At 57.3% G+C, this 20,891-nt stretch overlaps 1 protein-coding gene across 6 annotated transcripts; it reads left to right on the top strand.

Annotated features, from left to right (window-relative positions):
• Positions 1 to 10: 10 nt before the first annotated feature.
• PPP1R7 (protein phosphatase 1 regulatory subunit 7) lies at positions 11 to 16,222 on the top strand. Of its 6 annotated transcripts, XM_081142221.1 has the most exons (12): positions 697 to 767; positions 2,681 to 2,727; positions 3,041 to 3,102; positions 3,488 to 3,616; positions 7,180 to 7,232; positions 7,900 to 7,965; positions 8,512 to 8,642; positions 8,993 to 9,155; positions 10,681 to 10,797; positions 11,607 to 11,711; positions 13,739 to 13,825; positions 15,236 to 16,222. In XM_081142221.1, the coding sequence occupies exons 3-12, from the start codon at positions 3,093 to 3,095 to the stop codon at positions 15,410 to 15,412; spliced, it is 1,038 nt and encodes a 345-aa protein (XP_080998347.1). In that variant the 5' UTR covers positions 697 to 767; positions 2,681 to 2,727; positions 3,041 to 3,092; the 3' UTR covers positions 15,413 to 16,222. The 6 variants fall into 6 exon arrangements, with proteins under 6 accessions (XP_080998345.1, XP_080998350.1, XP_080998346.1 ...); XM_081142220.1 differs by lacking the exon at positions 2,681 to 2,727 and having other exon boundaries at positions 694 to 767; XM_081142223.1 differs by lacking the exon at positions 3,041 to 3,102 and having other exon boundaries at positions 700 to 767.
• Positions 16,223 to 20,891: the final 4,669 nt, after the last annotated feature.

Below are 20,891 nucleotides of genomic sequence, written 5' to 3'. Positions count from 1 at the left end.
CCTCCGAGGAGCCAAGAGACGGCGCCTCCGCCAGCGCGGCCCGACAGCGCGGCTCCCTCCGGTCTCGGGGCTGAGAAGGATGAGCGGCGTGGGGCGCGTCTCTCGGCGGCCTCCCCGCGGGGGCGACTCCCTCGCGGGCCCAGCGCGCCGGCAGGGCCGAGGGCCGACGGAGGCTGTGGCGCCCGCCTGGACTGGGTCGGCGTCCGAGGTCTCGACCGGCTCTCCCGGCGCAGGAGGCGGAGCCGACGCCGGGCACGAGCGCGGACCCCCCGCGCTGAGCGTTCACCGGAGGCGGCCCCTTCGCACAGGCTACGTCCGCGCGGCGACCCCCGGACACAGCCGCGGCCGGTGCGGCGTGGAGGCCCGACTCTGCAGCCCCACGCAGACACCCGCTGCGAGCCAGCGCATCGCTCAGATTTTCCTCTCCGCTCGCCGGCAGCGATGGCTCCGGGCGTGCACTTCGGCAGCCCCTACCCTTTTCCCGGCTCTCCGCCTCCTGACGCCTCCGGGCGTTCTTAAATTACCTGTCCGGGGGAGGTCAGGCGCAAGCCTCGAGGACGGACTACAACTCCCATGAGGCGCCGGGGCCGCGCAGGCGCTTCGGGGTTTCGCCCCTGAGCTGGGATTCCATTGGCTGGGCCAACTCTGAGCCGAGAGCCCTGATTGGCTGAGGGGCCTGAGGCGACAAATTCCGGAAAGGTGAAGAGCAGCCAACATGGCGGCGGAGCGCGGAGCGGGCCAGCAACTGTCGCAGGAGATGATGGAGGGTGAGCAGCCCCGCGGGGCGGCGGCCGAAGGGCCTAACGGGTGGGGGACGGCGGCCCGCACCGGCCTTGCCCGAGAGACACAGGGCGTCCCGCCTCCGGCCGCGGTCCGGCCGGCTGCGCGACCCCTGACAGCTGCCGGCCGGCTCGGAGGGGCGGGGGCGGCCGGGCAGGCGCGGCAGCCCCGGACCCCGGGCGGAGGGGACAGCGGCGGCGCGAGCCGGGCCGGTGGGCGGGGGCCGGCGGCGCGGTGGTCTCGCAGCCCGGAGCCTCGACTGAACCCCGGCCTGACCCGCGGGTCGGTCCCCACGCAGCTGACGGGGAGACGGGCCCGAGGGGGCGCCCGTGTGAGCGCGGCGGCGGCGGGGCTCGGTCCCGCGGAGGCGAGGGGTGGCGGGGAAGGGCGGGGGGAGGCCGAGGCCGAGGCGCGGACGCACAGGCGCCCCGCTGGCCCCACGGGCCGGGCCGGGGCTCGCGCGCTGCCCTCGCCGACGGGGCGCGCGGGGCGGCGGCCGCACCCCGCAGCCGGCTCCGGTCGGGCGGGACGGGTTCAGCCAGGTCCCAGGTGGGGGAGAGCTAGGGAAACCACGGAGCCGGGGCAGAGGGCGAGTTGGAGCGGGGACACCGGTTTTGGTGGGCGTGGGGCGTCCGGGGAGGCTCCTGAAGGGCCCTGGACTAGGGGCCCGTGGGCCTTTTTGATTCAGCGAGGAGGTGCCCCTTCCTCTCCTGCGCTTCCCCGCGCTCGCGCCACCCGCGCCCTCTCCGCGTCGTGGCCGAGGGCAAATACGACCCGCGCCCAGGCGGTCTCCCCCTCCGTCTCCCCCGCTCGACAGCCGGCTCCGACACCTTCCGCGCCCACGGCCAGTCCCTCGCCAGCCCCAGGGCCACCCTGCACCCTGTCTGTCCCGTGCCCCAAAGGGCAGAGCCCCAGGTTTCAGGCCGGCGCCCTTCCCCAGCCGAGCCCCCTCCCGGGCGAGGCCCCGCAGAGCCAGCCCTCCCAGAGCCTGGGCCAGTGCCCGTGCCTGGCAGCAGGTGCCTCGCTGCCTAAGAGCAGAGCGCTCCTGTGGAACCTTCCAGAGCCAGATGGCACAGAGCAGAGAAGCCGCGCCTTAGGGCGCATCTCGCTAATGGACGCGCAGAGCATGCCGCTGGCGGGCGCGGTCCCCGGGGACGGAGCTCGGTGGTGCCGCTCCGGCTGCCTGGGGTGCGACCTGCCTCTACTAGAACTCTTTGCAAAACAAAATGACACTATTTTTGCTATTCAGAATTTTTTTCATGAAAGAGAAAATTCTCTTTACGGTTCTTTCATTAGTGAAACAACTATATAGTTCTCTCTTAAAGATAACGTGGCATAAAGTGAACTTTGGAGAAGCAGGGAGTACTTATAATGTATTTATTATTAAATAGCTACTGCTTTAATAAGTGTTAAAAGCTAGCTGCTTCTGTGCCTTTTCTAATTTAGTTCTGAGCAACTCTAAGATACAGTTGCTATACTAGCTCCCTTCTGCAGATTTGGAGGCTAAGGCTTAGAAAAGGAAGTAACTTGCCAAGCTGGGCCTCCAGGGGCAAGGTGCACACTCAGGAGGAGCCATTGGCATTCCAGAAGTTTTCAGAGTCAGAGATCAGATTTGGATTTTAGAATCCAGTCAGAGTCTCCGGCAATGGAAAATAGACTAGACAGGGTCAGACAAGCCACAGAGAGACCAGTTAGGAGGCCCAGCAGGAGCCCAGGCCACAGGCAGTAAGTAGCTGAGCCAAGGCAGTTACCAGGGGCAGGGAAGAGGCGCAGATTTGGAGGTTTTCAGGTGGATTTCACAGGGGTGTTATGTTTTGTCCCCCAGTCCTTTCCTGGATGCTTCCTTATTAGGCCCAGTGGGAGACAGAGAAATGAAACAGAACTTCCTTCCCCTCTGTAGATAAGCTGGAATCAGGAACAAGAAATCTCTCAGGTTGATGATTCCAAGTAAGTTCTAAGTGCTTTGGGCCTTCCAGACAGACTTCCAAAAGAGGCTGTGAAAGAAAGGACAAAGGAACATTATTTTACAGTTTTGCCAATGAATTTTTACCAGTCTGCCACATTTAATCACTGCCTTATTTATTAATTCAAAAAATACTTATTGACCAGCCCTTCAAAGCTTTGAGCTGGTGGGCGTCACGGTCGTGAGGGTTAGCATCCATGACCTGCACAGGGGCAGTTAGCGCCGTGGGCCGTCTTCTCCTCTTTCACTAGAGCTCCCGCCCACAGTCTGATTTGAGTCAGTCTTGATTTCTTTCAGAACATGGGCCTGTGAACTGGGCTGGTTTTCTTGGCCACGTGGATAGTGGAGCATGGATGAAGGTACGTGGTGGAAGGGTCACAGTGGTCCCTCTACGCAGATATCCAGGCTTCACTACATTGTAGCATTCAGACATTTAATCACAACATCCCAGGGCTTTCAGAACACCTGGCGACTCTTCACGAGTTCCTTGAGGGCAGGAACCGTGAGATACTCACCTTCATGCCCGTGTCGCCTCCCTGCCCCCTCCCCGCCCCATCCCCAGTTCTCCCTGCCACTGTGCAGATGGTGCCTGGGACACGGAAGACACTCAAATGTTCATTGAACCGAATTCAACAAATGTTTCTAAGTGAAGTTTTTGACTTACAACTGGATGCCAGTCTCTTATATGTACTTCAAAGAGAACATGAGGTGGATGGGAATTCTCACTGATCTGTGTGCGTTCAGTTGACAGGCGGGTCGAGTCTGAAGAATCGGGCGACGAGGAAGGGAAAAAGCAGAGCAGCGGTATAGTGGCAGACCACAGCGAGCACAGCCTGAAGGATGGAGAGGAGCGGAGGGAGGAAGAACCAGAAGGTATCAGGCCCAGTTAAGAACCTTGGTCACTGCAAGGGTGGGTGCAAGCAATGCTGCACATGACCTGTCCCCCTTCCCAAGGTGGTGGCATGTGTCATCCTGGGGAAGACCACTGTGCTGGGTGCTGGTCTGCTAGTGCAGCCACAGAGGCCCTCGGTGGGCTGGGAGCAGGGCCCCTCGGAGATGCCCCCCTCGCCAGCTGGCTCTGACAGCACCTGCAGGCAGGGTGCCATTTTTCTAATTATGCTGAAGGCAAATACTGTTGATGATATTGGTACTAGTGTGTCACCTGGGGCAGAACCAGAAAATTGTTTTATTAACCATATGATCAGAAAGTGAGATTTGCAATAAACATTATGGCTGACTACTATGCTTTTTTCTTTTTCTTTTTAAAATGTTTTATTGATTTCAGAGAAAGGAAAGGAAAGGGAATGAGAGATAGAAACATCAATGATGAGAAAGTCACTGATCGGCTGCCTCCTGCATGCCACCTGCTGGGGATCAAGCCATGAACCCAGGCATGTGCCCTGACCTGAAATCAAACTGTGACCTCCTGGTTCCTAGGTCGAAATTCAGCCACTGAGCTACACCAGCCGGGCTGATTCCTGTGCTTTGAATTCCTACCGCAGTCACACATGGCTCTCAGAATAGCACTGTAATGTCTCAGGGAACCAGGCCTGAGGGTGGGCTTCTTCCTGGGTATTAGGAAAATCCATTTATGTGGAAAATGTCCCAGTGGCCTCATGTGGTATTAGTGAATAAGAGGAACAGCAGTGTGAACCCGGATACAAGAGGCCAGTCCTCAGCATGTGATGGTAGGTTTCTCACTCCAGCAATGATCTTAGCCCATTTGCTTGTGGCTTAGGAAATCGATTTACATTGAAAAGAATGAGAGTAGAAACCATATGAACAGACAGAGAGCTGTCCAAGATATAGTATTAGATGGAAAAAGCCCCAAACAGCATTCATGTTAAGATCTTGTTTTTATTTAAAGACTATTAATAGTGTGTGGTTTTACCTACTCAAGGAAGAAAACATATCGAGCTGTTATTGAAGGTTGTTGATCTCTGAACAGCAGGTTGGTGAGGGCCTTGTACTTTTTGCATTTTTTAGGTTGATGTACAATGTATGGATGTTTAAGGTAGTGATCATACATTATCTTTCTAATAATAAAAACAAAAATTTATAACAACCAAAATAACTTTTTTTAAATATATCTTTTTTTTTTTAATATATCTTTATTGATTTCAGAGAGGAAGGGAGAGGGAGGGGAAGAGATAGAAACATCAGTGATGAGAGAGTCGTCATTAATCGGCTGCCTCCTGCATGCCCCCGACTGGGGACTGAGCCCACAACCCAGGCATGTGCCCTGACCAGGAATCAAACCACGATTTCCTGGATCCTAGGTCAATGCTCAACCGCTGAACCACGCCCGGCCGGGCCAAAACAAATTTTTAAAACAGCATTGTGCTCTCTGTGCCAGTGATGATTGGTAACTATGGCAACCTAATTTTAAAGCTAAGGAGATTACCACAAGAGTACCTGTCACGTTTTAGAACTGTAGTTGATATTCTGGAGGTGACGGGGGTGGGATAAGTACACGGGAGTGACGGTGAAAGCTTTCAGTGCCGTCTGACTGAGGCCTGAGAAGCCAAGCAGGGGGAGCATCACCTGTCCTGACGCATGAACACCGCTGCTTGTGCTGGACTGGAGAGGTGACCGAGCTCTGTGTGGGCTTCCTCTGCCTAGCTGGTGAACACAGGCTCACTACAGTGCGCCCAAGGGCACACAGTCCCAGAGTGGAAGAGCTAGATTTGAACCTGGTTATCTAACCCCAGCATCCCTTCCTCCAGATAACTAGCTGATTAGAAGTTTGCGGGGAATAAACATTTTTGTGAGTCCTTAGAGAAAGCAGGACTTGCTCCTACCTGTATTTAAGTCTTAATTCAAATAAAACAAATTCAAACATGTCAGCTGTTCCCTTTTACTTATTTTCCTTAAGATATCACAAGACACTGTCTAGGCTAGTAACTGTTTCAAAGGTTAAGCTGACCTTTTGGGGGCCTGTCCTCTGCTGGATGGATTACAGACAGAACCCCTTTAAGCCGGGTAACCACGTGTTCTGAGGAGCCGGAAAGCCCTAGTTTCCACCTGCTGGCCCAGCATGATTGTCTGTGGTGCCCTTTCTACTATGAAGTGTCCTGGTTGGGACACTGAGTGACCGGGTGCCCAGCCTCTACTGCATAGCATCTCTCACTGCAGCATCCTAGGTCCTAACGGTGAATGTAGGCTGTCTTGGAGGAGGGGCCGGTAACTTGGGTACCTCTCTCAGTTTTGCCTAGCTTCTTATATTTAATTCTTAGGTTGGTGATATCCCATAAAGTTATGGATAAACTGTAAATGACATTTTTTTAATTTAGCCTCAGTCAGTCATTATGGAAAAGATGTAGTGAAAAAACTAGTAAGTGAACTCAGCTGGTGCTTCCCAATAAAACTGGTCCTGTGTCAGGTGCACCCCCTGAGGCCTGCAGTCCAGGGCCCAGGCTTACCTCGGGAGATGGGCCACAAACACGCTGCACTGCAGAGGTGGGCGTAGTTCTGCTGTAGGGAAGGGGCAACAGTGGGAGCCAGGCAAGCTGGTAACAGCCAGTTCACAGGAAGTAGACGCAACGGCAGGCACTCACTTCGACCTGGAGAAGCTCCGTGAGACAGGAGCCAGCTTCTCCAACAGAACATGAGGAAGCAGAGAGGGTCCTTAGAGAAATGCCCTCTAGCCAATATGTGACCTTTGGATCCTAATTCAGGCAGAACTCACTCAGTGGGAGAAGACAGCATAAGACAGTTGGTGAAATCAAGGAACTACTGTTATTCTTTTTAAGAGTTTAACCCTTTTAAACATAAATGTTTAGATAGGTTCAGGTGAAATGAAGATGGGGTGGGGGGCTGCTAATTCGAGGTGTGAACTCCACAGCAAGAGTGGTTCTTGCAACCCTCCTCGGGCACCTGAGGTCCCAGGAGTCTAAAGCCCAGTTGCAGGGTGAGGGTCCTCTGCTGGGATCAGCTCCTGGCCTCCCAGTCGAGAAGTGTGTTTAAATTTTTAAGCAGGGCTGATCCTATCTGCTGAGCCATGCCTCATAGATGCTGGGCCACTTTCCAAAGCAATTAAAAGCACATCCTAGAACATCTGATATGCCCAGCGCAGTCTATAGTCAAATGGCTTGATTTATTGCCACAAACGGGGGGGGGGGGCCTGCTGCCAGTTATGCAGCTCTGGGTGTCACCAGAAGTGGTAGGTGGGTGGCCAGCCTCAGACCACATTTCCTTTCTTGGGACACTCTGTGGTGCAGATGGGAGTTTGGAAACAATTCCGGAAACTAGAAAGGTGACCACAGCTGACACAGAGTGTTACTTGGCTCTCCTGCCATTCAGATTCTCCAGGTATCACCTGCTGATGTCTCCTCTGCGTCCATTCTGAGCCAGGCGGCCTACCTGCAAGCTCTTCATGAGGCCAACTGCTGCCTCCTGCCATGGAGGCTCTGAGTGGGCTCTTTCCTCTTTTTTAGGACAAGAGCTGCCTGTGGATATGGAGACCATTACCCTGGACAGAGATGCAGAGGTAATGCCGCCTGCTCAACCCAGCCTCAGGGCAGAGTGATGGACACTCTCATGTCAGGTTATCTTTTTTGGAGGTGCCAGATTAGTAAGCATCCCCTAGGGGAGGTTGTCCAAGCCTCCCTTTGTGGGTCAGATCCCTTGGGTTCCTATTGTTTTTAATAGTGATTAAAATCCCATTTCTGTTTAACTGTAGTGGCCTTTAACTCATAAACCAATGGGTCTAATGTTTGCATTGTAAATGTGGGGTCCTAACATCCCCAACTGAAAAGCAGCCACAATCCAGGGCTTGTGGAAGACTGAGAAAGCAGACCACCTGTGCATAATAATCAACCACGGAGCCTCTAGTGGTGCCCTGGTAGGTGCTCCTCCTTGCAGCTTGTGGTGTGCTCAAAGGCGCTAGGGGCTGAGAGGAAGACTTTACATACCGTGCACTTGGAGGCTTAGTTTTACATAAAACTACGATAAATCATAGCTAAACCCACAAGCATCTTGAAGTTCACCTCCATGTCCCTATCACCTGTCTGCTGTAGACTCCCTTGTGGCAATGCCTCAACGATTCTCCCTCACTCTCCCCTCCACCACCTAGCAGGCCTCCTTTCAGCTCCTGTTGTAGGAAACAGGGCTTCAGGCACTTCCCTCAGCTAAGCTCAGTTTCTTTTCTGTTTCAGGATGTTGACCTGAATCACTATCGCATTGGAAAAATTGAAGGATTTGAGGTTCTAAAGAAAGTGAAGGTGAGAGGTCTGTACTTTCACATGAGGTGACCTTGTGGCAGTCCAGAGCTCGTCCCACCTTCAGGATAGGTAAATCCATAACTGAGAAGCAGTTCTGAGGCAGGCACAGTCCCACAGGAGGTGCCACCTACATCTGCTTTGACTTGAACGCGGCAGGTTCGCAGAGCAGTGCAGGTGTCTGTGACTCAGCCAAGTTCAGGCCGCAGCTCTGACCCACCCCTGCTCCTAGAGCCTCAGTTCAGGGCCTGCAGCTGAGCCTACACCAGACCACAGTCCTGAACTCGCCTGAGTTAAATCTGTTTTTCAAAACTGAACCCAAGGGTTTGCTCTGCCAGGAAATAGTACACACCCCAAACTGACCAAGGCCTCCCTCACCTAGTAGGTCTGTTCAGAATGGCCTGCCTGAGCCTCCCGTGTGTGCCTGCCATCCTCCCCATGCCAGCCCCTTTCCAGACAACAACGGGAGGAAAACCACATCCCCCCACAAGGCTTTTCCATGACCTCCCTGCGTGTTGCCTGTGTCAAGTGTCCTTTTTCCACCCCCAGACTCTCTGCCTCCGTCAGAATCTAATCAAGTGTATTGAGAACCTGGAGGAACTGAACAGTCTCCGAGAGCTCGACCTGTATGACAACCAGATCAAGAAGATTGAGAATCTGGACACACTGACAGAGCTGGAGTGAGTCCTGAGCCCCAGGGATGGCCAAGGGCCTGACCTGTGTCCCCAGAACCAGTCTGTGCCCTGGCTTAGCCCTGGAGAGGCCACCTCTGCCATTGGGTCCTGCCCGCACCTGGCTCCATAGGTGGCATCAGCTTGCCTGGTCCCAACCTGCACATAAGCCTTTGGGTGGAGGCTGCTGGCTGGTCCAGCCGGGAATGGCATGGTCTCTGCCCCCAGTGCAGCCCCTAGGAGCTGGGCACTGGGGGCCCTGGAGGATGCTCCTGGGTGGGATGCCGCCCTGAGGCAGGTATATTCTGAGTTCTATGTAGCCTGTGCACATTAAAAAATGAATGTTTTGTTCGTTCCAGGATTCTAGATATTTCCTTTAACCTACTGAGAAACATCGAAGGGGTGGACAAGTTGACACAACTGAAAAAACTCTTCTTGGTCAACAATAAAATCAATAAAATTGAGAACTTGAGCAACTTACATCAACTGGAGATGCTGGAGCTGGGGTCCAACCGCATCCGGGTAGGTGTGGGCACGTCCGGGGGACAGGAAGTGTATTTTCCATATGGTGTGATTTTATGTATTTACTTTTTCCAGAAACAGAAGTTTTGTGGGTTTTTTAAATACTAAGTGGGATCAGTGTTAGTAAGAGTGTGCCCAGATGGAGCAGACAAGCCTGCTGCACTTAGGCTCACTTGCTCTCCCTCCCAATCGCTGCTAAACTCTCAGCAAACCATCCCAATCATGTTCTGCCTGAGGCAAACTGGTCAGCCCCAAACACTTGGCTTCTAAATGTGCGGATGGTTGTGTTTCTGGGGGAGCCTGCCTGACATGACCATGTATTGAGCAGAGGGGCCAACAGTGGCCTGACTCCACTGGGGCACAGGAAGCCTGGGAAGCATCAGACCCTGCTGCTTACCAAGAGCACTGCAGTGGGATGAGAGACTGGGGGGAAGGGTCTGGTTCCATGGAAGCAGATGGAGTCCTGAGCCAGCTGATACAGCCACCTGGAAGAGCTCGGGGAGGGGGCCTGGGAGGGGTCACAGGAAGACAGCCATCAGGGGGAAGCAGCCAGCAAAGAAGAGAGAGGCTTCCCCAGACAGAGATGAGGCCAGTGCCAACCAGAGGTCCTTCGTTCCACTGACATCCCAGCGAGGCCGAGGGCCATGCCTCTGCTCCCACTGGCCTTTCTGAGCAGCCAGCTCAGGTGTCTTTGAGCACATCTCCCCTCCTTCCCTGTGGGAAGCAGCCCTTCATGTGGCTTTTGGGAGTTTACAGCAGATGGCTGTCGGTCTGGCTTGGCCCTTGAGAGCTGGGCAGGACACAAACCAAAGAGGTGGTTGTGGTGAGGGCCTCTTGTGACAGACACTGTTGGTAATATGGCAGCAGACAGCAAAGCCTCACGTTTAAAACCAGAGAGTAGCCATGTCAGTGTTTTATTAAGTGTCTCTGTGGCACGTTCCAGGAGAAGGTGGCTCGTCACAAATTAGCGCAGGCAGTAGCAGTTAAGGGTATCTCCCTGAGGCTCCATCCCCACAGGCCCCAGCCAAGTCCTGCCTCGATGGGCAGAGAAGCTGCACCTCGTGCACTTGCGGGGTTCCCGCCGTGCTGAGGAGGGAGACAGATCTAGTCGGTGCAGCTTCATTAACCCTGCTGTGCCCGGAGCTCAGTGCTCAGCACCACTGCGGGGAAGACGAGGAAAGGGGGGCGAGGAAGAGGGGCACCGCCAGGCCCTGCTGGGGCTCGCTTCTGGGGAGACCAAGGCCGACAGATGCACTGTAACCCCACGCAGACCAGCAGGGGAGCATCTGCTCAGAACCCCAGAACTGGTCCACGGAGGGAGGTTGAGAGTAAACCCAAGAGACAGGCCTCGGACCCTTCCTTGTCCTCGGTATTTTTCATTCTGTGCTTTCAAGTAAGATTTCACTGGAACATTTCCAGAGTGAGACAGTAACTTGCCTGACACTCAGGGCCAAGTCCAGAGAGCACTGTTCCCCCGGGGAAGCAGGCGGCCCGTGTGCCAACTGATGCTCTGCCCTTTTCACAGGCCATTGAAAATATCGACACATTAACCAGTCTGGACAGTTTGTTTTTGGGGAAAAACAAGATCACTAAACTTCAGAACCTGGACGCACTCTCCAACCTGAGAGTCCTCAGTATGCAGGTACTGCTCAAGCCTTGTCCACCCCCCAACCCCACCTGCAGGGGCCTCCTGGCCTCACCGCCAGGCCAGAGCTGCCGCTCAGCGCAGTTTTCTCTCCCGCTGCGCCCATGACCAGCACTGCATCGCAGGCAGTGGAAGCCTTAGATCTCACACACACAGCTCCCGTGTGCACACCTGCGTCAGACTAGCCCTTTGTTCTTTACGGCTCACATTCCTCATCCTGGTAAAAGTCCCAGGAGGGTTTAGGCAAAGGGGCATCTTCAGAAGAACAAGTTTGTTCCACGTGTTCCTGACCATTTGGTTCAGGGGTAGGCATGGTTCCCTCTGCTCCGCGTTTGGGAATCGCTCAGCACCTGGGTATTGCCAGGCTCACAAGACCTTTTCCGTCTGCCCCGGAGGCAGGATGTGGCGGGTATTCTGACAGGGCCTGGGTGTGGCGGTGCCTCATACTTCAATCTGAGTTATAGTATATCCCAAAAGAAATGAAAAGAAATGAGAATTTATTTTAAAACATTCAGTGGTCTTGACACTTGAATCCTAAGCTGATTGAGGTAAATGCCCCCCCCCCCCCCCAGTGCATCTAAAAACAGTGAGTTCTTTGCATAAAGACCTCCGACCTTCACCGTGAGTTGCAGCCCAGGACAATAGACTGGAGGTGCTGTCCGTTCTCTTTCATAAGCCCCTGCTGCCCATTTTAAGTGGGATGCCTTGCTGGAGGATTGCCTCCAGCAAGAGAAACTTCCTTTCCTAAAAGCTGTTGTATCTCACGCCCTCCACACATTCTGACAACTGTCGGCTCTCCCTCCCAGAGCAATCGGCTGACCAAGATCGAGGGTCTGCAGAGCCTGGTGAACCTGCGGGAGCTGTACCTCAGCCACAACGGCATCGAGGTCATTGAGGGCCTGGAAAACAATGTAAGACCCCTGTCTATGGGTGGTGGGCTTAGGCTGCCGCAGGCTCAGGCGGCCGGCAGCTGGCCAGCAGCACACTGCCGCCTCCGAGCTGGCCTTCAGTAGGTGCTGCCTCCGGAGGTTTCTCCTAGAGACCTCCCAGCCCTGCAGATGGAGCAGTTCCCCTTCACCAGGACATGCAGGACAGCCCCCTGAGCAAGCCCTGAGCTGAGGGCCCCACCACGGCCAGGGTCAGCACAGGCAGTGAGGGCCCCACAGGGCAGTGTCCACAGCATGGCCTCCAGCGGTACTGTAGGCATTTGCAAGGGTGCACCTTCCTCCTCCTCACCATCCCTGGTGAGGACAGGCCTGTCCACACTCCACACCCCCACCCCAGGCCTGCTGCTCAGCCCAGGGCAGCCTCAGGTGCGTGAGTGAGGGGCAGCTTTGCCCGAAGCTCCCGCAGAGGCCCTGACCCTCCTGGTTGCTTTCTCAGGGCAGCCGTCAAGCAAATGAAGGGCTCTGCTCATTCCGTTTTCCTGGGTTGCTTTGCTCTCTCCAGTGGTCAGCAGTCACCTGACTGGTCACTTGCTCATGCAGACAGCATCTTGATCAGGAAAGGCTCCTCCAGCCTTCACCTCAGCCCCTGGCCTAGCCGCCATGAGTAATGTTGGGGGAAACGATGCTCTGAGTTTCATGCCACAAACATCCACATAAAATGTGGGGAAAGTTGGGATTTGCCTGTGGAAGTGTAGTCGCCTTCTCTGTATGTTGAGGCGTGGTTCTGAGGTGGGACTGGGTGAAGCCGTGGGACTGGAGCTAGCAGGTTGTGCTCAGAGAGGCCCAGGCCTAGGAGCCACCGCCCGCGGATGAGTCACAAGGTTAGGACTCCCCAGGCCTCTGAAACAACAGAAACAGAGCGGGCGTTGCCCTGAAGGTAGTTACCTGACTACGTGTGTCCCAATCGAGCGACTCTTCTCCTGGGACCGCTTGTCAGCTAGAACTCAGATACACACCTGTACTTTCTACTGAGTTTTATCTCCCCCCTTACCTGGCATTTATTTTTGTGTTGGGAGGTAAGGTAGTAAATGTATATTTTTCCCAAATGGCAAATCCCCTGTCCCAACACCACAAACGATCCCCTCCGGCTCCTTAGTGCTCCTCCACTCTGCTCTCCACTGGGAGTCGGGGCCTCTGGTGCCTGCTCTCCCCACTTGCCTTTTTTTGGGGGGGAAGGGAGGAAGAGTCTTACTGGTTTGCTTTCAAAACGTTGTCCAGCTCCCCAGAAAAACATGAGGAAGTGCGTGGCTCTGTCCTCAGAGCTTCAGGGTCGGTTCTGGCAGCAGGGACCCCACCCTGCTGCTGAGCCTGTGCACGGAGACTTCGGGGAGGTCAGATCCTGCGTGTCTCAGGCACTTCAGCTCTGCCCATTTCTGCACCTGCACCTACTGCAGAACATGGGCAGCAAGCTGGAGAGACCTGCCGTCAGGGACGTGGACCTGGCCTGTCCTTGCCATGCCCCTACCGTGCACCCAAGGGCTAGCCACAGGCCCCCCTCTAGTCCCTATTAGCTCTGAATCCCCCAGAGCATGACGGGCGCTCACCAGGCTAAGGACAAGTGACGAGCCAGCATGGGTGCCAGCTTCTTTGGACACAGCTCCAGCTCCTCACTGGGTAGTTCGTGGGGGTGGGACATGGGGGAGGCCCACAAGGAGTCAGACACTAGGGCCAGAGACCTCTGAGTCAGCAGAGCTGCTGGCTGCATGCTTGGGGGGAGGGAGGGTATTTTAATTTAATTGGCATGTTCTTTAACTTTCCCATGAACTTGGGAGGCTTGGCCTCAGAGTCCTGGGGTGCAGTAGAGAAGGGGAGACAGGACCCGGTCAGAAATGGGGGACAAGGCAGAGGAGCCACGCACTTCAGAGCTCTGGGTGGTGTCATTGTCCCTGTCAGCGTGCCCCTGCTCTGAGGGCAGCGAGGGTGGCTGGCCTGCAGTGCTAAGCTGTGTGCGTGGTCTTGGAGGTAACCCAGGACAAACATTCCTATTTCAGAACAAACTCACGATGCTGGACATCGCAGCAAACAGAATCAAAAAGATTGAAAATGTCAGCCATCTAACAGAGCTGCAGGAATTCTGGGTGAGTTGAACACGGCCAGGTGGCGGGTGAAGTGGTTGATGAGTGTGGGGGTGCAGCCTCAGGCTGTGCAGGGTGATGGGGTGTGCGCTAAGACGGCCGTGCACGGAGGTTGGAAGCTGGTGGCGGCTTTGTCTGGGCCAGTGGCATCAGCATCACCAGGAGCTTGTTAAAAACGCGGATCTCTGGCCCACATACCCAACTGTCTGGGTGGTTGCTGTGCAGGTGGAGGCGAGCGCCTTGTTCCGTGGGGTTAGACCTGAGCATTGCCATGTGACCAGAGGGCCACACAGCTCAGAGGGCCGGGTGTCCTCAGGCATCACCTGGAATCTGTTCAAGCTGTCCTATTGCTGCAGTGTGGCTCGGGGAGTCTGTCCAGTCAGTTGGAAGAGAAACGGATGTCAGGGGTCTGCACACCCCTCTAAGTGGGCTGCAGATGATGGTGAAGTCGTCCTCGGTGTCAGGATCCCATGGGTGTTCGAGGCATGTTTACTGCTCATCCCCAAACTCATGCCCCTGTGATGCTGTGGAGTGAGCATTGTCCTCGACATGGTCACTCTTAATTCATGCTGCGGCCCCTGCTGATGTCCTGTCTGCTTTCATTTCCTCTCAAAGGGTCATCCAAGTGTCCCTAGAACACAGGGGCCCATGTGAAAATGTCCCTTGCCTCTTATTAAAGCACTGAGCCTAGGGTGGTGTCCCATCTGGTGCTAGATCATGCCAGGGAAGCCAGACCAGACAGCAAGGAGGTGGTGTGCTGGGCTGAGCCCCGTGCAGCGCCCTGAGGGAAGGTGACTGCTGGAGGGCTGGGCACATCGCACTGAGGGGATTTGGCTCTGAAGGGACCAGGAAACCACACAGAGAAACTAAACCAACCAGAGACAGGAACTGCGTCACAAGGGGGTCGCTGGCAGAAGGTTTGGGGACACAGCTGACACTGAAGTCGTGTTTCTGAAGGGTGGGGTTCCTCTGCACGCCCTGCAAGAGACAGCATGTGGGACATGGGCTGTGAGACAGGGAGGGGCCAGCAGTGCACCTGGCTCCCCAGGAGGCAGGCGGCTGGCGGCTGCTGGAGGCTGGGTAGCACCTGCCCTGGAACGTGGGACGCTGTCCCTCAGACCACCATGGGCAGGGCAGAGCCGCCTCTGGTGTCCAGACACTTTCCCATCTGGCTGACAACCCTGGGCTCCGGTCGGGTGGAGGGTGGCGAGGCGACAGTGAGCAGGTGCTCGTAGAATCTGCCCGTGAGGTGACTCCTTATGTTAAAGACGGCCGTGCAGAGCCGCCTGGGAGCAGCGGGCAGGAGCAAGCAGGCAGGTCGCAGAGAAGTGACAGCTGCTCATAAATATATGCACGCTTTCTGTCTCGTTACGTTTTCGTGTCTGTGTGCGTCCGTCTGTGTGGTCCCTGCAGATGAACGACAACCTCCTCGAGAGCTGGAGCGACCTGGACGAGCTAAAGGGAGCCAAGAGCCTGGAGACGGTGTACCTGGAGCGGAACCCCCTGCAGAAGGACCCGCAGTACCGGCGGAAGGTGATGCTGGCGCTGCCCAGCGTGCGGCAGATCGACGCCACCTTCGTCAGGTTCTGACCCTCCTCGCCCTCACCTGCTCCTCTCTCCAAATGAACTTCCCGGCCACGGTTTTTTAATCTACCTGTTGCTCCTGAATCGTCACTATCAACGGTCACAACCCAATGGCAATAAAAGGCACTGAGTGATCACTGCCGTGTGTCCGCCGCTCGCGCTCTGAGAGGCGTGCTGTTCCTCGCACCACACGGCGGCCTCTGCTCTGTGCCCCCTCAGGAGGTCACCCAGGCACCTGTGTGCTGCTGGGGGGCATTCAGGGCGTCCCAGAGGCCTGAGGCCTGTCAGCCCAGAGCTTCCCAGTCTTTTAGACCAGTCGATGCCAGTGTTTAAAACACTTTATATATTTAAAAAGAAACCAAATGGTGGGTAAAGGTGGCTCGGCCCTCTGCCGTGACCCTCAGCTCCCTTAGAGAGCAGTGGCGTGTGCGGGCCCGGCCCCCGCCGCACCCCCAGGCCCTCTGAGGTCACCTTGCCACTCACAGAAGGTGCACCCGCCTGAGTCTTCTCAGACTTTGCAGGGAGCTCACCTTCAGCCACCTGTGACGTTGCCTCCCACTCTGACCCCATTCTTCTGTCGGCTCGTGTTTTTTAAAATTTACCTCAGCAGCCCCACGTCTGATTAGTCTGCGTGAACCTGGTCGTCCTCGGGTCTCAGTTTCTCCTCAGCAGAATGAGGACCACGCGTGGTCACCACAGGGCCCCTGCTCCCCACTCTCCGGAGCTGCCCGGCCCAGTGTAGGAGCCACGTGCTGCCACTCATGGCCGGTTCAGTTCACGTTTAACTGCGTTAAAATAAAGTGGAATTAAAAACTCAGTTTCTCGGTTGCGCTCGGCACATCCCAAGTGCTCAGTAGCCACCTCTCGAGGGCAGCCCGCCTGACCGCCAGGGAGTCCTCCTGGCCGGCACTGCCCGGGGACCTGTGACACCGCCGTGCACAGGCGGCCCTGGGAGCCGGAGCACGTGGGAGCCCTCGGGCGGCGGTGATCCTGGGCCAGGGAAGCCGTGGGCATGGCAGTGGTTGCCCTAAGGTTGAAGGTCATGTCAAGTCCTGACTTGAATCTTTGCCAGAATAAACTGACCTGACTGAGCAAACTCCTGGGGGGGGGGGCCTCTGGGGTGCCGGCCAGCCCTCAGCCAAACACCATGTGTCTGGGACAGAGAGACGCGTTCAGACACGAGGTTCAGGATGGGGTGCCCGCGTAGAAAAACTTATCTCACCCCAAAAAGAAAAGAATCCAAGTAAGGAACTTAAAAAGGAGGAATGCTCACCCTGGTGTAGAAAGGGGGCAACAAAGTTTGTGGGAAGATGGGAGTTTAAAGTAACTGCTACACAACTAGGAAAACCCTGAACCTTCAGCAAGAGGGTGGGGAGGAGACTGGGGGCAGAGTGAGGTTCTGTCCTCACGGGGTGCAGGGCACAGGGGAGCCCGGTGGAGGGGACTCAGACCGAGTTGCAAACTGAAATCCAGCCTGTCCTCCCCCTTCCGGAAGTAACAGGAAGGCTGAAGGGAAGGGGCCCTGTGCTAAATCCAGACAGTCCTAACCAAAGGCCACCTGTACTTTCGAGAAACTCTAATTAAACTTTAAAATTCATATGGAAGAACAGAAGGCCCACACTGGTCACTGAAGCTGAAAAAGCCCAGTTGGCTTTGAGGATACGTAGGAGAGGCAATTTCCTGCTGGATCCTGCCAGCTGCAGACCCACAGTAACGGGGTCAGCGGGGCCCAGGCTGCAGACTCACTGCAGTGACAGTGGTCAGCGGGGGACCCGGGCTCCCGTGCACACTGGGTGGACATCACCGCCCCGTTCAGGGCCGCCTGAGGACTGAGAACCTCAGAAAAAATGTGGGGAAACCTATTTGGGAGCTCAGAGTGGAGAACCTAAAACCCCAAAGAGCAGCCACGGGACAGGTTTTGATGGGTTTGTGACATAAGAGTGAAAATCCCCGTGGAGCGGAGAGCACCCGCGATGGGCCAGCGTAGTGAGCAGGAGGTGTTGCCGTGTTTCAAACCGGCGCCAACACTAGAGGTAAAGAATCCCCCACGTCAGGGAAAAGACAGGACTCGGCAGAAATAGGCGAGGGCAGGAGCAGGCCATCAGAGGAGCCAGAGGGCCACCCACAAAGGAGTGCTCGCTAGACAAGGGGACCCCGCGTGGGAGAGGAGCGCCCAGCCTCGCGCACCTGGGGACACCCTGGGCTCCCACCCTGAGGGCCGCCAGACCACGCGCAGGAAGTGCTTGTCCCTTAGGGAGGGACAGGAGGGCTCCAGGAGGGACGCTTACAGCCGGACGGGGTGGGCTGGGGGCTAAGCCCCATGGAGGCCCCTGGGGTCTGGGCCAAGGGCACCGGTGAGCACAGGGCAGCCTAGACCAGCCCTCTCTGAGCTGAAACAAGACAAAGCCTGGGGCTAGTTCCAGGTGGGGGCCGCAGGGGGCACGATGCTGGTGCAGAGGGGAAGGGCGCCCCTCCCGCCCTCGGGCCCAGCAGAGGGGGTGGATCAGACCACGTAATTAGCAGGAATGGTGCCGGTGCCGGGTGATGCGTGCCTGGGAAGGAGGCGGGCGCTGTGGACGGGCTGGAGCAGGGTGACCCTGAAGAGGGGCCGAACGGGTCAGAACCGCACCGGAGGGGACCCACGGACACCGGGAGGAAGAGGGCAGGACCGGGGCGAGGGGCCACGGGCAGAGCAGGCTCTAACACCCGAGGGTGGGTGGCAGGAAGGGCCTGGGGGCGGGGGTTGCGACGGGGAAGCTGAGGCTCGTGCTCGGGCTCACCCGCTTCCGAGACGCGGCCGGGGCGGGGCGGGCGCCTGGACCAGGGTCTGCCGGCTGCACCTGCGCACCTGCGGGCTCACCAGGCGCCCGCCGCCCCACTCGCTCAGCCGAGGAAGGCCTGTCGTCACGCCCCAGTCGCTGGAAGCTTTTCATTCTGACTTCCACTAAACGGACAGGGCACCTCAGTTTTCAAATGTGATCCGCTCCGGGCGACCCTTCGAGCCTGAACACCGGCCGCGGAGCCGGGGGCACGCTCCTCTCCCTGCGCCTTCCAAAACCCAAGCCTTTACTTCGGGTTCACGGCGTTCGTAAACCGAAATGGTCGTCAACGGAGACGCTGGAAAACCGAGGAGCCACTGCATCTCTAAATGTTACATAAATGGATATAAAAGGCTGTAGTCAAATAAAGCTGGTGGAGCAAGGCCTGGGCCGGGGCTCTTCCTGCTGCTGGGGACCCAAGGAGACACCCGCGCTGGTTGAGGCCGGACCCCCTCCCTCCCCCTCCCGTTCCCCCTCCCCCTCCGTCCCCCTCCCTCCCCCTCCCTCCCTCCCCCTCCGTCCCCCCTCCGTCCCCCCTCCCGTTCCCCCCCTCCCCCTCCCTCCCCCTCCCCTCCCCCTCCCTCCCCCTCCCCTCCCCCTCCCTCCCCCTCCCTCCCCTTCCCCCTCCCTCCCCCTCCCCTCCCCCTCCCCCTCCCTCCCCCTCCCTCCCTCCCTGCCTCCCTTCCTTCCTTTTCTTATTTTTTAAAACTGCAAAAGTAACACAACTTGGGGAAATGTCGCATCGTAGGACACTGCGGAAAATGGAAACAACCTCACCCAGAGTGAGCCCTGGTCCGGTGCCCCCCATGCCTACGTCCCTCCAGGGCTCCAGCTCCCTGCTCCCAGATGCTCTTCTTGGACCAACAGCCTTGCGGCCGCCAGAGCCACTCTGCCACCAAGACCAGAGACCCCCGAGAGCGGCCCTCTCCCACGCCTCCCCTGCCAGGGCCCCTGGGGTCGGTCTGAGGCCACCTCCTTCCTGGCAGCCTGCCTCCCACTCTCCTTAGGCCCCGAGCCCCTCCTCAATCCAGTCCTTGCACAGGACTCCCCCCGGGGTCTGTGCGGGGACAGCTTGACCCCAGACAGACATCTCGGTGCTGCTGCTCTCAGGCCCAGGATGACCCAGCTGCCGCCCAGCAGAGCGAGGGAGAGAGCCCGGCCACCGGGGCCGGACCCTTCATTCAAGGGCCCCCTGGAAAGGGTGCAGGGATCAGGCTCGGCTCCAGCCAGGACGAGGGCCTGACTCGGGGTTCACGGGACGGCAGCCACAGGTGGCAGGAGGGCTGGGAGGGTGAGGGAGGGGCTCCCAGGAGACAGGAGCAGGGCCCTGGGGAGGAGGGCTGGGACCCCTCTCACAGATGGGCCCTGAGCTGTGGGAATGTTCCTGAGAAGCCACACCCAGGAAATGACGGAGCTGGTTCTGCCACCTGGGTCCCCTGATGTCCTCGCGGGCACAGCACCCAGTGAGGATGACTCGAGCCCACCTGTGGCCGTCCAGCTGAATCCCGCCTCTACCTCACCCTCCATGGCGGCAGCTGGTGGGCCCTGAGCTCCCTAAGCAAATAGGGGAGAAAGGTTTTGCATTCCGGGGAAGTGCACTGCCTGTTTGCAGATCCCAGTGCACACCCCCTTTGCAAACAGAGGCAGGTCCTGTTCCAGGAGACTTTATCCACCCCCGTGCCAGGGCCTGCCCTGCCTGCCCATTTGCTGGGCGAGGGTGAACATCACTGTCTGCACAGGGCTCCCAGACAGGGTCCCACCCGAGCAGCCAGCCCGGACTTGTTGCTCAGACCAGGCTCCTGCTGAGGCCTCCTCTGGAAGCCACTGCACCAGGTGGGGACCGTTCACTTCGCATGGGCACAGGGAGGAAGGTGGGCAGGTGGACTCTATGGAGGCTGGTGAGCATCCGAGCCCATCAGGGCTCCAAGGGGTGGATTCTTCAGGGAAGCTGGCACCCCGAGACCTGGCACAGAGTCTGCTCCAGGCCCCAGGGTCATGAGAAGGGCCAGGTTCTCGGTGTGGCTATGGGCAGGGCACCCCCACCCTAGGAAACTCAATTTCCTCACCTCTCCAACGTACCCACAGCAGAGCAGGTCACTCCTGGGCCTGTTGCTCGGGCATCCTCTGTCGCTTCCCTTCTGAGCAGAGCGCTGAGGAGGCCCCCTCCCTGCCTGCCTGCAGCAGCAGGAACCCCACACCCACACTGGCTCCAGGCTATCTGGAAGCTGGGAGGGTGGGAGGTGTGGGCTCCAGGTCCGCCCCCCGCCCCTGCCCTCAGCTTATCTGGACTAGACAAACCGTCCCCATCCCCTCTGCCCTCCCGTGGCTCCTCTACCAGCACAGCCTCCCAGCCACAGTGGCCCTGGTGATGTCCCTCAGGACCACACTGGTCCTGCTGGGTGGACAACCAGCCCCTGCTCAGGTTCAGTCCCCTTCCAGCCGCAGGGCTTCTCCCACTCTTTGTCCCACGTTGCCCAACCCATCAGCTGTAGCCGTGGTGACTGTCTTCCCCACAGAGACCCAGAGGCGGGGAGTGGGGAGGACTCGGGGTCGGTGTGGCCGGGCCAGCATCTCAGCCAGGCCTGGGACACCCCAGGAGGAGCCAACTCCCCATCTCTCTCTACTAAAGGGTGCCATCTGTCCTCGGCAGGTGAACAGAAGAAAGA

Source organism: Miniopterus schreibersii (genome assembly GCF_964146895.1).
Source record: "Miniopterus schreibersii genome assembly, chromosome: 7".
Lineage (NCBI taxonomy): Eukaryota > Metazoa > Chordata > Mammalia > Chiroptera > Miniopteridae > Miniopterus > Miniopterus schreibersii.
Note: the sequence above shows the minus strand (reverse complement) of the source record. Positions and strands in the feature narration are given on the sequence as shown.